This window comes from Orcinus orca, chromosome X (assembly GCF_937001465.1).
Source record: "Orcinus orca chromosome X, mOrcOrc1.1, whole genome shotgun sequence".
Taxonomy (NCBI): Eukaryota; Metazoa; Chordata; class Mammalia; order Artiodactyla; family Delphinidae; genus Orcinus; species Orcinus orca.
The window spans coordinates 28766520-28781981 of record NC_064580.1 but is presented as its reverse complement, the minus strand read 5'-3'; the positions used below and the strand labels follow the sequence as shown (position 1 = coordinate 28781981).

The window sequence follows — 15462 nt, the reverse complement described above, 5'->3', positions numbered from 1 at the left end:
CTGTTATTATTGTGTTGTAATTGTTATGCTGTAGGAGTTTGAATTGTAAGGCAGTGAACTTTCTGGGGAGTGGAGTGACAAGTTTTAGCAGATGTTTTTAGTGAATACTGTATCTAAGTGGATCAAGATGAGGGGCAGATAATTACTATTATTATAAGATGGATATTTATTAAATCAAAATTGCTCAATCAGTTGCATACCTCAGATTCCTTTCTTATTTTTTAACCTTCCATCTGTGCTGCCCCTTGTCCAAATACTTAATGCTCCTGACTCCTCTCTAGTAACTCATGTAGTGGGCGTTACTTTTGTCATTACCTGTGTATAATAGCATCGCTTCTGTGAACCGAAAGCTTGGAATTAGCTTTTGCCTTTAGCCTACCTAGCTTTGTGAAGTTTTAATTGAAGTATTGACCTCATTACCACCTGCTCTGGCCACTATCGTAGAGAAAACTTCCCCTAAAAATAAGGTAGATCATTAATATAACAGAGAGACAGACAGACAGACAGACAGACAGAGACACACAGAGAGAGAGAGAGAGAGAGAGAGGGAGGGAGGAAGAGAGGGAGAGAGAATTAAGACTGAGGTATTAGAATTTGGAACCAACTAACAGTACTGATTTATTTATTATAGGTTTTGGTCGCTGCCTAGTCTCACGCCACTAGAGCATCTGAGGCAGCAAAGCGTAAGCACTTTGGCTCACCTCATATAAATGAAACGGAGAAAAGTGGATAGGTGAAGAATTCTTACTGCAACCTTTCTCCAGGGATTACGGCCGCTTTTTAAATTACTTAAAATTTATTGAAATGAGTGTTAATAATAAGCAACCATCCCCGTAAAACAGAATTAAACTTAACTCTTCCGGGTAATGTAAACAGCTTGGTTAGGTGTGCAGCATTGCAAAAACCATTCAGGGATTGATTACACTTGCCCTTGGAGCAGATCTAGAAGCTCCCAGTTGAGAAGCTGTGCATTTTCCTATCAAACAGAACATAAAGTTTCCATATTCCTTGGAATCAGCTTCATTTGAGCCATGTGTTTGCGTGGAACTACGCCACATAAAGCAATTCCCCCCAAGCTGGGCTCCTTTCATGCTGCAGTGCAAGTGTGTGATTTACTGGCACCGTGTGCTAATGTAGACCCATTTTTATAGGATGAGAACGAGTACAGTCCAGGGAATTGAAAAGGATATCTGACCTTCTCCCCATAGAATATGTCCCCTCCTTTAAAAGCTGTCACAATGCAAGTTCCAGTTGAGTTAAAGGCTGTTGGGCTCCTACAGGGAAATACATTCTATTGTAATTTTTATATCTCCTAATAACAGTCTGTTCTTTGTTTACTGAAGAGAGCTTTTATGTCATAAAGTGGTATTTTTTGACAGAGAGGAAGAATCATTGTTTTATTATAGAAATTGTCCTCTTACACCAGCAAAAATAAAGAGCTCATCTCTTAAGCTCCTGATCAATGTCTAACACCTCCTACCCCCCAGCAACACTTCGCTGCAAGTGTATTAACACTCCATAATAGCAACTCTACTCACCTACCAAGAAATGATCTTCATAAATGATTTAAGCTAAGCCATGGCTTAAACACATAGCACCCAGTCAAAGACAGATTTTTCTCTTCTCCAGTCATATAATTTCTGAGAAGAAATAGATTAATGTCGGTCTCTATGAATATGCAAGGTATGGTGTCTATTTTGAAACAGGAGACCCAATTGTTAAGCTTTTATTCCTTATATGTATGTCCAAATCGTACACATCACACCATTTGATGCGAAAGTTTGATATAGATTTGTGCATACCTCTCTTCTCTTTTTTGATCTTGCCTCTCCTGTGTGAGTACACACAGGTGCGCGCTCTCTCTCTCTCTCTCTCTCTCTCTCTCTCTCTCTCTCTCTCACACACACACACACACACACACACACACACACACAGACACATTTTACACTTGCTTATAAAACTCAAAGAGGTTTGCAAACCATTAAGAGAGCATTCCTTAGCACAAGCACATTATTGTTCACTATCCATGTGTCGTCTTCACTTCGTAACACTCAAAACATAGTGAAGTCAGAAGGTTGAAACCTGGTGGATTACATATATTCTACATAACATATTTCCCAATTACTGTTCCTATAAAGAAACCTGGACTAGCCATATTTGACTAATTTGTACCTAAGGTATTTGAATTCTTAGAAATATATTTATAGTTTTAATCGCCCCAAGACTGATTGATATAAATGTAATTATCCTTATTTTACAGACAAATAAACTGAGCCTGATTCTCTCCCTATATATGCAACATGAATTGAACAGCTGTGCCAATTATTTTGATAATTCAAATCTTAATATCTACCATTTGAAGATGGGAAAAATCATTTGGGTGCTTGAATTATACCAGTTGACTGTGTACATGAATTTAATCACCTCTAGATAATTGCTCATTTCTCCACTTCACTTGCCATGTACAGGTAGTATCACAGAACACCAACATCTCTTGCTTTGCCTCAGTTTATTGGTGGCTGCAGTTGGCAACAAAAACTAAGGTTCTTGTATCAGTACTTAAATAAGTGGCATCTCTAAAATGTTTTGAAGACATGAAGAGGCTGAATAATTTTTAGCACAACATTTTGTTTGCTTTGACTTTTTATTTTTGAGGGGATTAGTACAGTACTTGTTAAAGAACAGTCAGGCTCCTTTCCTAGAGACGAGAGTCTTGTCTGAAGACTCATTTCCCAAAGAAAGTATCATATGTCTAATGCAGTAATAGACTAAAAAAAGGATACTGAAAGGTTAGGTTCACAAAATGTGACATCATAATATTATATTGATAATTCTTCTTACCACTCATAGTAATCTTTGAAGTTATATTTCTGGAGAAATCCCAATTCTCATATTCTGAGAGTCTCTATTTATTCTTTGGAGCAAGAATTTAAAATTTTAACAACATATTCTGAATGTTTACTTGTTTCTAAACTGAAACTACAGTCCCTCTCTACCCCCACCCTATTTAATGTAATATTACAAATGAGATAGAAAATCTGTTTAATAATTCTCTGGGATAGTTCTTTACAAGAGCGGAGTTGAATTTATTTATATGCAATGGAGTTATTTTCTCCTGGAATAAAAGGATGCCTGAAGCTAAATTGGAAATGTTTTGCATGTTTTCATGACAGGAAATTTAGTCAAAGAGGAGATAGATGAGATTTTTCTTAGATTGCAGAGATTGAGTTTTTCAGTCTTCTCTTCAAAAGGACTTTGGATGCAATGGTGCAAGATTAATATTTCTAAAATGCCACTTTGATTTTGGCATTCCTCTGTTCTAAGACCTCCAAAGATTCCCCGTTGCCTTCAACATAATGTCCTTACTCATTCATCTGTGGTATTCAGAGCCCCAGCCTCCCTTCCCAACTTGATCACAGTCATCATAATTCTCTGCTCACTACAGAGTTCCTTTCCCCACTTTGGCCCAATCACCCTAGTGTATTCACACCTCCATACACTGGCTTGAGCTCAGTCCTTGTCCTGGAATCCCCCTCTCTCTTATCACTAGGTCGTTATCTATCGATCCTGTTCATCCTCCAAGTTATAGGCCAGGTTCCTATAACTCCAGGTCCTCTTTGGCATTTTCCCTGAACGTGCTCATCTTAAAATCCCATTCTTCAGAATCTCGTTAGCGTAGAGTCTGCAGTCTGTGGACTATTGCATTTGTCATTTACATATTATCTTCTATTATTGGCTAACTGCATGTGTGAGCACGCATGCATAGGCCTGAAGGTCGTCTCCCTAATTGCATTGCAAGTTCATTGAATTCACTGGGGATGCTCTTTTATGCCATCCTCTGTCACCCACAAGATACATGCCCTACTGTGGTGTATTGTGCATAGAATACCGTCAATAAATATTTCCTGCCCATTTGATTGACCGGTGCTCAATTATCTGTCAGCCCTAGCCTCCTTTATCTGGGGTTTATATAGGCTTTGGACAACATCTTTTGGACGCAAAATCAGGAAGTTCTGTACAAGGCAAAATATTAGAAATAATGCCGTCAGATAGTTACATTTCACTCTTCATGTTATGTAATTTATCCTCCATTTTATTAATTTGGTTCACTTATAATTCAATTTGCTGTGTAGGGTACACTGATTAGATAAAAGAAAATTTATCCTGACCAGTTGAAGTCAAAATGATTCAAAAATGGTGTCTTTCAAGCTAGAACAAGAAATGAATAATGAAAAGTTTGAGCAGGAATAATTCCAAAATATGTATATTGTAAAATGATTTCGGTTTTCTGTTTCTTCTAAAATATATGTAGGGGTAAAAAAGAAATTATATCACTTATTTTATTGGGTCAAAATATCAGAAGGCCACAAATGTGATACATGTGACAAAAACTTGTCTTAAAGGTGCCCCAATTATCCTCTGTCGATATGCTAAATTTACAGAACGATAGGGTTTCAAGACATGTGAACAATGGAGAATAACTAATAGACCTAATGTTGAATGGCTAAAAAATGTCAGCACCCTTTCTATCAGCTTAGAACTGTATTTGCAAATCATTATCAACGAATTGTAGCCTGAAATTCTTCTTGACTTTCAGATTATATTTCAAGATCCCCAATTTAGACCACATTTACTTACTGGCTTGTATAACTGAAAGGAGTTTTCATTTTTTTGCATGTTAAGGGTTTTATGAAATGACAAGTAAATCAATCCTTTAAGTTTTCTGTGACAGAATAACTTGAAATGATCATCATAATCTCTTTTTCAACAAAAGGAAAGAATTTATTTTAAAAAATAGCATACTAATAGCAGATCAGTTTGTATTAGACCATTATAAGAAAGGCCTCAAATTTGGGAGGCTGAGGCACATTTCTTGGGTATCTATCACTTTTTTTGTTTTTAAAGTTGGCCAAATGATCAGTAATATTTATAATACTGATAAACACTGCTCAAAACAAGGATGTGTGTTCTAGTAATTCCCACACCCTTCCAGTGTGGAATTTATCTTGTAATTTTCTTTCTTGTATCACTGTTTCCCCTTATTGTGTCCCGTCAGTTGGTCAGTCAACACTTTTATTTATGGTTTTCTGTTGACTGTATTCCCGGGAGAGGACTAAGAACCGAGGAAGGTATTCCAGCCAGAAAGAATAAGGTGTCCAAAGGATTACAAAAATCTTGGCTCCCATAGCTTCAGTTTTTTCTAGTCTTCATTGTTTCCCATTTCCTCATGATAAAATCCAAACTGATTTTTAAAAAGCCAACCATAAACGACTTCCACTATACCTATCTAAACCTATCTCCCATTATTTCCAATGAATCCTAGACACCAGCCAGCCCAGCTGAGGCTTTGTTTCATTTCTATGCCTTTGCTCCTGCTTTCTATTCCCTAATAATGCCCCCCACTCCATGACCTAGCCAAATCTTCCAAGGTTCAAGTGCAGCACCATCTCTGCTATGAAGTCTTTCCTGAGAATTCTCATATATGGTTACTCCCCTCACTGATTCCTTTTAGTGGTTGTTTTTATCTTTACCATTCACTTTGGTACTTTTGCTTCACAGTTTCTCAGATCCACTTTCTAACTTCCTGTTCTACCCTGGGAGGATGAATAACATGGACAGCAGCAGTGGGCTTGCTGACCCATTAGTTGCATCCTCCTAACGGGAGGCACCAGCAGAGCGGAGGGTGACAGGAGAGTGAGTCAGGGGATGCCTAGGTTCCTTTACTGACAGCCACAGCTCCTATCGAGGTCCTCTCGCTGTAACTACTTCTCAGATTCTTTAAAGGTACCCTCTAGTTTGCCTTTCAGGCCTTGAGGAGGAAAGGCTTCCCATCCCATTTTTAAAAAAAATTTTTATTGGACTATAGTTGCTTTACAAAGTGTGTTAGTTTCAGGTGTACAGCAAAGTGAATCAGTTATACATATACATATATCCACTCCTTTTTAGATTCTTTTCCCATATAGGCCATTAAAGAGTATTGAGTAGAGTTCCCTGTGCTATATAGTAGGTCCTTATTAGTTATGTATTTTATATAGAGTGGTGTATATGAGCCATTTGCTTATTGCAGGAACCCTGACTGATTCAGTAGTTAATCAGCTGAATAGGTAATTTCCCCTTGAATGATCCCGTTTCAATGCTCTTGTCCCATTTAATCACACCTGTATAATAATTATATCATACTATATGATAGCTGTACTATAGCATAGGTACTTTGTAACTCTATCCTAATATCATAGCTTTTAAGTGTGTGAACCCTGGGGCCAAATTGCTTGTATTCGAAGTTCTACCACTTATTAACCTGTGATCCTGGACAAATTGCTTCCTTTACTTTCATTTTCCTTATCTGTAAACTAGGGATAATAAAAGAAGCAAATAGTACCTACCTCTTAGAGTATGATGAAGATGAAATTAATTAAATTTGTCTTTAGAACTTTGTTCTTATTATGCAACAAGAAATGTTCCAAGCATTTTATAAATATTAACCCGAGTAATTCTCATAACAAACTTAAGAGGTAGGTACTCTTATTATTTTCATTTTAGTGGTAGAAATAAAGAAGAGAGTAGTTAAGTAACTTGCTGAAAATAAGAAACCAAGTAGATGGCAGCCAGGATTCAAACCCAGGCAGCCTTACTCCAGAATCCATTCCCGTAACCACTAATCTGTGGTAGATTCTTCTGGTGCACAGTAAGTGCTCAATAGCAAGTATTGTTGTTGTTGTTAATATTATTTCCCACTGTATTAGTTCTTTATGAGTCTTTAGTTTTTGCTAGATTATGAGTTCCTTGAGAAAAGAGGCCAAGTTTTATCTTTCTATGTGTATTAGCCGAGTGCTTGGCATTTGCAGGTTAGTAACTGTGGGATTAGCTGTTTCCCAGGTGTATTTCCCAGGGCCACCCTAGCCTTAGGTAAAACTAATACTTAGCTAAAACGTGAAATGGAGTTTGAGATCCCAGTGGCCATTATTTTTGCCGGAACCACGGGTTCCCCTTTTGGTCCCAAATTATTTTCTCAGATGATTCACCACTTTTGGGATAGGTCAAGTCCCCTGTTTCACTTCTCCTACAATCACAGTGACTTTGCTTCCCCAGTAACCATTGGTAGTAAAAGGGTCCCATCTCAGAGGACTGCCAAGTGTCCTGTTCTGCTTTTCCTGACCAAAAGATATTTTTTTTCCTCAAATATGTATTTTTTAGCTTCATGATGGCTCCTTACAGAAATTTAGAACAAATTCTCAGGAACTAAGCAAGAGGCATCTGATTGACATAATTTGCATTTAAGTGTGTTCTTGGCCATCACTTCAGGCAAGATACACAACTATTATTCTCTGCTCACTTCAGGGTTAAGGTCAGGATTGGCTACATAATTTGTGAGCCCCAATGACAAATGAAAATGCAGGGCCCCTTGTTAAAAAATAATAAAGAATTTCAAGAGAGCAACAGCAGTGGAAACCAAGTAAGGGGCCCTTCTATTTGCAGAGCCCAGTGCAGCTACTTTTAAGTTGCATGCCTGTGAAGCTGGCCCTGCTTGAGGTCTCTGCCTACCCAGGGCAATTCTGACTCAGAAAGACTTTATTTTTTTTTGTCTTAGCTTTGCTATCTTCCATAGTCAGAAAGCTTGCCTCAAAGTTCCTTTTGTCATGTCTTTCAGGATTCCTGGTGTCTTGCTTTGATATCCCAGTGTTCTTGAGCTACAGGCGTAGAACAGAACCATCCCCATCACCATGTAACACACATAAATAATCTTGTTTTCCTTCAGTTAACGTCTAGGCTCGTTGAAAATAATGGTCATGCCCTTTAAAAAAAAAGTAGCAGTGGTTTTTAATACAGCTAATTTAAAAATACTAATTCACTTGAATCTTAAGAGTTATATTAATAATGTCCAGAAATTGTGAACTATACATCCAGGTGGTAATACCATGGAGTCACCATATTATGTGGATCTGAAGAACTGATGAGAGGTTTAGGGATTAGAAGGGCTAAAGTGGGTGTGTTAGTTGGGGCCTAAGTTTAAATGTCCTAAGACAGGATTAAACAGGAAATTATTTTATTAGAGAAAATATCAATGTGAAAGGAAATAGACAGGAAGCCAGGGAAGGTGGGACAGCCATTAGAACAAAATGCAAGTCTGACACGAAATGAAGGCAAAAGGGAGAGAAAATTTGGTAGAAGTACCCCAGTGTACAGTCTGAGGAAGGTTCAGCAAAGCTGTCGGGGAGACATGGAGCTGCAGTCAGCCAGAGGAGCCCCAGCTCTCCCAAGAAAGACTCTGCTTTAGTATCTTCATCACATTCAGTCATTGGTGGGGAGCAGTCTGTGGGAGGCTTGGCTTCTTCTCTCCAATGTAGTGATGGATTTCCAAATGCAGCAGCTAAAGTCCTCAGTCATTTAGATCTCAGTCGTAAAAGGCTTGCAGTTTCTCGGGGCCACCACAGTAGGAATTAGCAGCAATGGCACTTAAAGACATGAAAGCGTAAAACTACTAGAAGAAAACAGGAAGAAAGCTTCTTGACATTAGCCTAGGCAATTATTTTTTGGATATGACACCAAAATCACAGGCAACAAAAGCAAAAATAGACTAGTGGGATTGCATCAAACTAAAACTGCTTATGCACAGCAAAGGAAAAAATCAGCAGAATGAGAAGGCAACCTATGGAATGAGAGGAAGTATTTGCAAACCATGTATCTGATAAGGGTTTAAGATCCAAAATGTATAAGGAAACTCATACAACTCAAGAGTAAAATAATAATAATCAGATTTAAAATTGGGCAGAGGACCTGAATAAACATTTTTCCAAAGAAGACATCCAAATGGCCAACAGGTCTATGAGAAGGTGCTCAACGTCACTCATCATCAGGGAAATGCAAATCTACCAGGTGTGAGGTAATGAAAATTACCTCACACCTGTTAGAATGGCTATTATCAAAAAGACAAGAGATTACAACTGTTGGTGAGGGTATGGAGAAAAGGGAACCCTCGTACACTGTTGGTAACGAGGTTCCTCAGAAGATTAAAAATAGAAATACCATATGATCCAGCAGTCTCACTTCTGGGTTTATATCTAAAGGAAATGGAGTCGGGATCCCAAAGAGATATCTGCACTCCCATATTCACTGCAGCATTATTCACAGAAGCCAAGATATGTAAACAACTTAAATGTCCATCAGTGGATGAATGGATAAAGAAATTGTGGTATAGGTATATATACATTGGATATTATTAAGCCTTAAGAAGGGGGAAATCCTGCCATTTTTGACAGCATGGATGAACTTGGAAGACATTACACTAAGTGAAATAAGCCAAACACAGAAAGACAAATACTGTAAAATCTTATTTATATGTGGAATCTAAAAACAGTTGAACTCTGAGAAACAGAGTAGAATGATGGTTGTCAAGAGCTGTGGGATAAGGGAAATGGGATGATGTTGGTCATAGGCTACAAACTTCCAGTTATAAGATGAATAAGTTCTAGATGTCTAATGTAAAGCATGGTAACTATAGTTACTAAGAGTGTACACTTGAAATTTGCTAAGAGCATAGATCTTAAGTGTCCTCATCTCACACACACACACACACACACACACACACACACACACACACACAAAAGGTAACTGTGAGATAATGGATATGTTAACTAGTTTGATCATTTCACAATGTATACATATATCAAAACAAGTTGTATACTTTTATATACAATTTCTATTTGTCAAATCTACCAAAATAAAGCTGAAAAAAACTTTAAAAAATGGAGGTTAGGCACACAAGAAAATTGTGTAGTTTAGATAAAGAAGACCTGAGAACCAGCTCCACTTTTTTCAGAAGACTCTCCTTGACACCCTAAATTTGGTTAGATATCTCTGCTGTATGCTTTGATAACTCCCTGTGCTACCCCTATTATAATACTCACCTCAGTTTATTATAATTGCTTATTTACTGCCTCTCCTCACTACTAGTTCATTTTTCACTTGAGAATAATAATTTTTCCTCCTTCTCTGCTATATCTCCTATGACTAGCTCAATGACTGACATAACATAAATATATAAGAGTATTTGCTGAAACCCAAATTGGGGTACATTCTACAAAATACCTGGCTTGTATTCTTCAAAATAATCAGCGATATGAAGTTCAAAGAAAGGCAAAGAACTATTTCAGATTAAAGGTGACTAAATAGATAGGACAACTAAATGCAATGCATGAGGCTGGACCAGTAAATGAAAGGCAATTAAAGGAGTACTTTTTATACTATGAATAAAGAATGTAGATTAGATTATCATACTAAAGCCATGTTAAATTTCCTGAACTAGAAATTGAGCTGAGGTTATGTAAGAGAGTGCATTTGTTTCCAAAAAATAAACACTGAAATATCTAGGAGTAAAGGGCATGCTATCTGCAGATTATTCGCAAATGGTTCAGAAGAGAATATATATAATATTACATATACAGATATTATGTGTATATGTAATGATAGAATGATAAATGATAAAATGTGGCAAACTATTGACAATTAGTGAATCTGGGTGAAGGGTATGTGTGAGTTCTTTGACCATTCTTACAAATTTTCTGTAACTTCTAGATTATATAAAAGTAAAATGCTTTTATAAAAAGTATTTCTTGAGTGAATGAAGGACAAAAGGATAACCACAGTTAGAAGGTGCTTGTGAAGAAGTTGCCAACCGAGATGCTGGTAGAACATTCAGAGAAGTAGAAAAGTTATGCCCAGCAGGAAAATATCCAGGCCAGTTTAAAATGTAAATGAGAAGTGAGGAAGTGGAGGACAAGAAAGACAACTTTGGGTTTAGCCAATGTATTTGGAGAGGCAGCCGAATGCAAGAATAGAAGCCAGAATTAAGGCCCTCCAGGAGGCAGTTGAAAGCTAGACAGATGATTAGCATCCGCACGGGTAAATCTCTTTCAGTTACTAGAGAGGCTACAATTTAGGACCTACCTGACTTAAATGCTTATTTTCTTCCATACATAAAGTAGTTCTGTAAACTGTCTCACCTTGTCAATCTTTAATGTTAATTTTTAAAATTGTAAATAAAAGACTATAAGGTCTCCATTTTTACATTACATGTAAGTTGAATTCATGCTTATTTCCTGAAAATGGCAACAAGTGAAAATCACCATGGGCCTTTGTTCTAAAGTTAACTATGTGAAGATTGTTGATTTTTGTAGAAAAATACTAAAAATATAACAAGTTTCTGGTTAAGGTCTAAGACATATAAATACTAAATATTCAACTACACATATAGAGTTTTCTATTTGAGTATTATTTAGGTAGTATTTTAACAAATAGCATTACGAACTGTAATTCTTTCTAAGAGCCTAAAATAACCTACTTCTAGTATGCATGGCTCCATCCTTTAACTCTCTTTTTCACAGAATTGCTATTCATAACCATTTCTGTCAACCCTGGGGAGACTTGGTAGGATTAACGACTTTTGATTCACTTTGTATTTGAAGATTTTTTTTTTCTCCATCTTTGCTCAGCTAGTGGAATCCATGATGAATTCTCATCTCCAAGGGGTAAGCTGTTTTTAGTAGAGCCTGGTAGCTGGCTTATGACTCCTTAGAAATAGCACTGATTCCTTTCTTCCCTTATGTTTGTTTCTTCCAGAATGATAGATCCCTGTAGACGTGCTCAATTATCATGCTTAGTTACTGTTAAGTATGTGATAGTTCTAGTTTTGTTCACTGAAGTTAGAAGTATCTGAGCTCATATCAGAAAAATAAGCCTAATTAGCATTCTACTTGTTTAGTGTGACAAATATAGACCACTAAACCTAGAATAAAGAAACTGAACAATAGAAGACAACTGGAGGTCATATGAGGATGAAGATTAGAGTAGTGTTTCTGAGAGTAGCATCTGGTATGAGCACCAGATTGGGGGCAGAGAACAGAATTTTGTAGATGGATATTTGGGAAGTGGGTAGTTTGAGTAATGATTAGATGTAAGGTGTTCTCTCATCTGTGGGTGGCTCAGTGGAATAGAGATGAAGGTCATTGTATTTGAGAAGTTATGGGATTATAAAATTAAAGAAATTGTAATAGCAAATAAATAGAGTACACTCAAAAGAAAACCAAATGAAAAGAAAAAATAATTGTTCCTCTCATTGCGTGCATGTGTCCTGTTTTTTAGCAAGAAGGTATTTCAGTCACTGTTTGTATATCTTAAAAAAATATTAAATGAATGCCATATTCAGATCCTTCCCTTTATTTCTGGAAGGAAAATGGAAGAAGAAAATTCCCATTCTGGTCTACTGAGAAACCACTATTTAATTAGCATATTAGCATCTCATAAATTCCATATATATACATACACACATAATTATTATTATTGTACATTTTCTTTTTTGAAATGGACGTTTGTATGTGTTGACCAAAAAGTGGGATAAAGTTACAGTTTTGTTTGAAATCTTAGAAAGGCATGGTTTTATTGCAGTTGTGAATCTCCTTAGATTTTTAAGGAGCTGCTTCTAAGGATGTCATTAAGAATCTTCTCAGGTGCTGATAAAGCATGTGTCTGTCAGCAGAATTAGAGAATTACCCAACTAGAGAACAGGTTTCACAGTATCCTGAGACCTATTTTGTTCATTAGAGAGGAAAATGGCTGGTTTTAAGTCTAAATTGACATGCTTGCTCATTTCAGCAGTAAAAGCTGTTCATTGTGGTCAGGTTTAATTTAGAGCCTGGTTAAGGTTCAGATTAAAGTTGATCAAGTTACTTCTACAACATACTTCTTAAACGAACTTTATAATCCTAAAAGAATGGGAAAAGTATAGCCATCATTGGGTTATGTATCCAGAATTTAGAAGCAAAGAATGGCCTGGTTGTTTGAGGGTGGATTAATATTAAATCAAAGAAAAAATGATGAGAAAGATAATCTTTGCTATATAAAAGTTTCCAAGTATCAAAAAACACAAAATTTTATTTAAATTGCATAAAACAAACTTAATGTATTCATTCACTGCTATATCCATAACACCTAAAACAGTGCCTACACTTGATATTTATAAAATGAAAAAGGTGAGTGAGTAAATGAATGAATTTGTGTACTTGGCTAGCTATGTGTATATAGAGGGGAAGAATTGACCTTATGGTTTCTGGGTAAGTCTTTTTTAAAAATCTATTATTGAATGTATTAAACATTTAAGAGTCAGGAATTCCAAAGTACCTTCTGAGCTTGCCGTGTCACAGGTGACCAGAGTGTAACATTCTAATCCTGGAAGACATCTGATTTCGTAAAATCTGTCTGCTACTATATGCTCCTACTTTAGAATTTATTCAGTACTCTCCAGCTGACTTACGCCACTCACGTCAATAGCTGTCTTTGGCAACTTGTTCCATATTTCAAACACACTTTTGTGTAAAGAAACCATAAAAGTTAGGAACCTGAAAATTGGATTTTTCTTCTGAGCAATCACAGCTTACAAATGTGGAAAATTTGTTAAAAGTTAACCCCTCCAGTTTTTCGGTAGAGAGGCGAAAACGCTCAAAATAGATGTGTGATGTTTGGATAAGTTCTTCCCATTATTTTAACACTACTAAAAGCAATTGAGCTCAAATCACGAGGCCTATCTCCCTACCTCTTCACAGAAAAACACTACAGAATGATAAAAATTTGGCGTTTCTAAATACAAAAGTGTTTAGAAAATCAGCACCAGGGCATAGTAGATAACTGATGTTCATAAACATTACCATCTACCACATTTCACCTCTTCACTTTCATTGGCCTCATGTGGTAGTAGAAAGAGCATAAGATTTAAAACCATAAAGACTTCTGGCTTAGTTATTAGTGTGGTTATTAGGAGACGAAAAATGAGAAAACGTGTAAAACATCTGTCACATACTGGTTTTAAACTAATAACAACCAATAAAATGTATTCGGTTTTAGTACAAGAACAAGGGAGATACCTTACTTTTCCCGAAACTTCTTTGTAAATATCACTGGGATTTGTGCCCTTAGTGTAGAGAGAGTAGATGACAGAGTCAATAGATGGACACTTGAGGGAAGGAGGACGTTGCTACCTATAATTAAATATATATTGTATGGTCAGACCACTCAAGATGGCTGTTGTCTTGCTCTCTGTACATCCCCTGCCCGACCAGTGCCTGTTTCGCCTGTATCTTATCCACATGACCGACCTTCCTGCATGCTTGCCCCAGGCCCCAGCTGGTGATTGTTTTCATCAAAGGGGCGGTGAGGGGCGTGCCCCTCTGCTGGTTTCCCTGGTAACTAATGAGCCCACCTGATGTCAATTCCCCTCTAACTGGCCCACTCCCACTGGGAGTGAAGACTGCCGCCATGTCCTGCCTGCTGTCTGCTACACACGCTGGGGTGTTTGCCTCCAAGACGTTCCTTCAGACAGGTCAGCTCCCCCATCCATTAAACCACTGATGTCTCTGTTGCTGACTCCAGGCTCCTTCTTCAGTCTTGAAGCTGGGCAGGCGCAGGCTTTGTAGGCCTGCCGGGTGCAGCCCCACATATATATATTTGTTGGCTTCATTGTCTTTGGTACTTTTATTATAGCAGTATTAAAGTCAGTTGTAGTACAGAATACAAATATTAACTTCTAGCCTGATGCTTTCCAAACTTGCCTGATCATAAAAATTAAGCAGAGAATTCGTTAAAAATGCAGATTTCCAGCCCTCCTCCTGCCATCTAATTCATTCACTCAGAAGTGAGGCAAAGGAATCAGGTGATTGTTACTGGAGTCGATTTTGGGGAAAGACTAATTTAGCTCATCTACATCACCTCATTTTATAGGTGAGGAGTTTCAGGTACAAAGAAGTTAAGTAAGTTATATCTCTTAAATCACTTCTCTGCTTTTTCTGTTTCTAAAATATACACCTTAATTTTGACACTGCACAGAATGAGATTACAAGTATAAATAAGTGTCTTTCTCTTAAATACATTGTCATAATTCAAAATTACATTTTTTTTACTCATGGCACTCATATGTTGGTTTAAGTAAACCCAGGTACTCTGAAATGACGCCGTCTAATCTCTTAAATAGTAGAGCAAATCCATAATCAAGATTTTCACTTGAAATAGTTTTGATATCTAAAAATGAAACACATTTCTTGTTAAATTGCTCTCTGTAAAGCCTTATACATTAGAGGTTTATATCTAGTAACATCTTTTTTTATTTCTAAAAGTGCTTTGGTTGGTTTGAAAATTACACTTTTCTTTGTATTCCATTAAAGGAATGCACAGTGCTGGAGAACCTCAATATTGTTATATCTGTTCCTTCAGGCAACACTGCAGGATTTGGAACAGAGGCGCCCCCAGTTGGAAGAACTCATTACTGCTGCCCAGAATTTGAAAAACAAGACCAGCAATCAAGAGGCTAGGACAGTCATTACTGATCGAAGTAAGTCTTTTCGTAACGGGCACGTGAAACTTAAGGAAACATGTACGAAAAGTTTCTATAATGACTTAAGTTCATAAACCTCCATCACG

At 37.1% G+C, this 15462-nt stretch overlaps 1 protein-coding gene across 1 annotated transcript in view; it reads left to right on the top strand.

Annotated features, from left to right (window-relative positions):
- DMD (dystrophin) overlaps window positions 1-15462 on the top strand; it is a 2251544-nt gene that overhangs the window by 1593875 nt on the left and 642207 nt on the right. The window contains exon 52 of the mRNA XM_049704774.1: window positions 15256-15373. Within this exon, the coding sequence (XP_049560731.1) occupies window positions 15256-15373 (118 nt within the window). The remainder of the gene's footprint in view (window positions 1-15255; window positions 15374-15462) is intronic.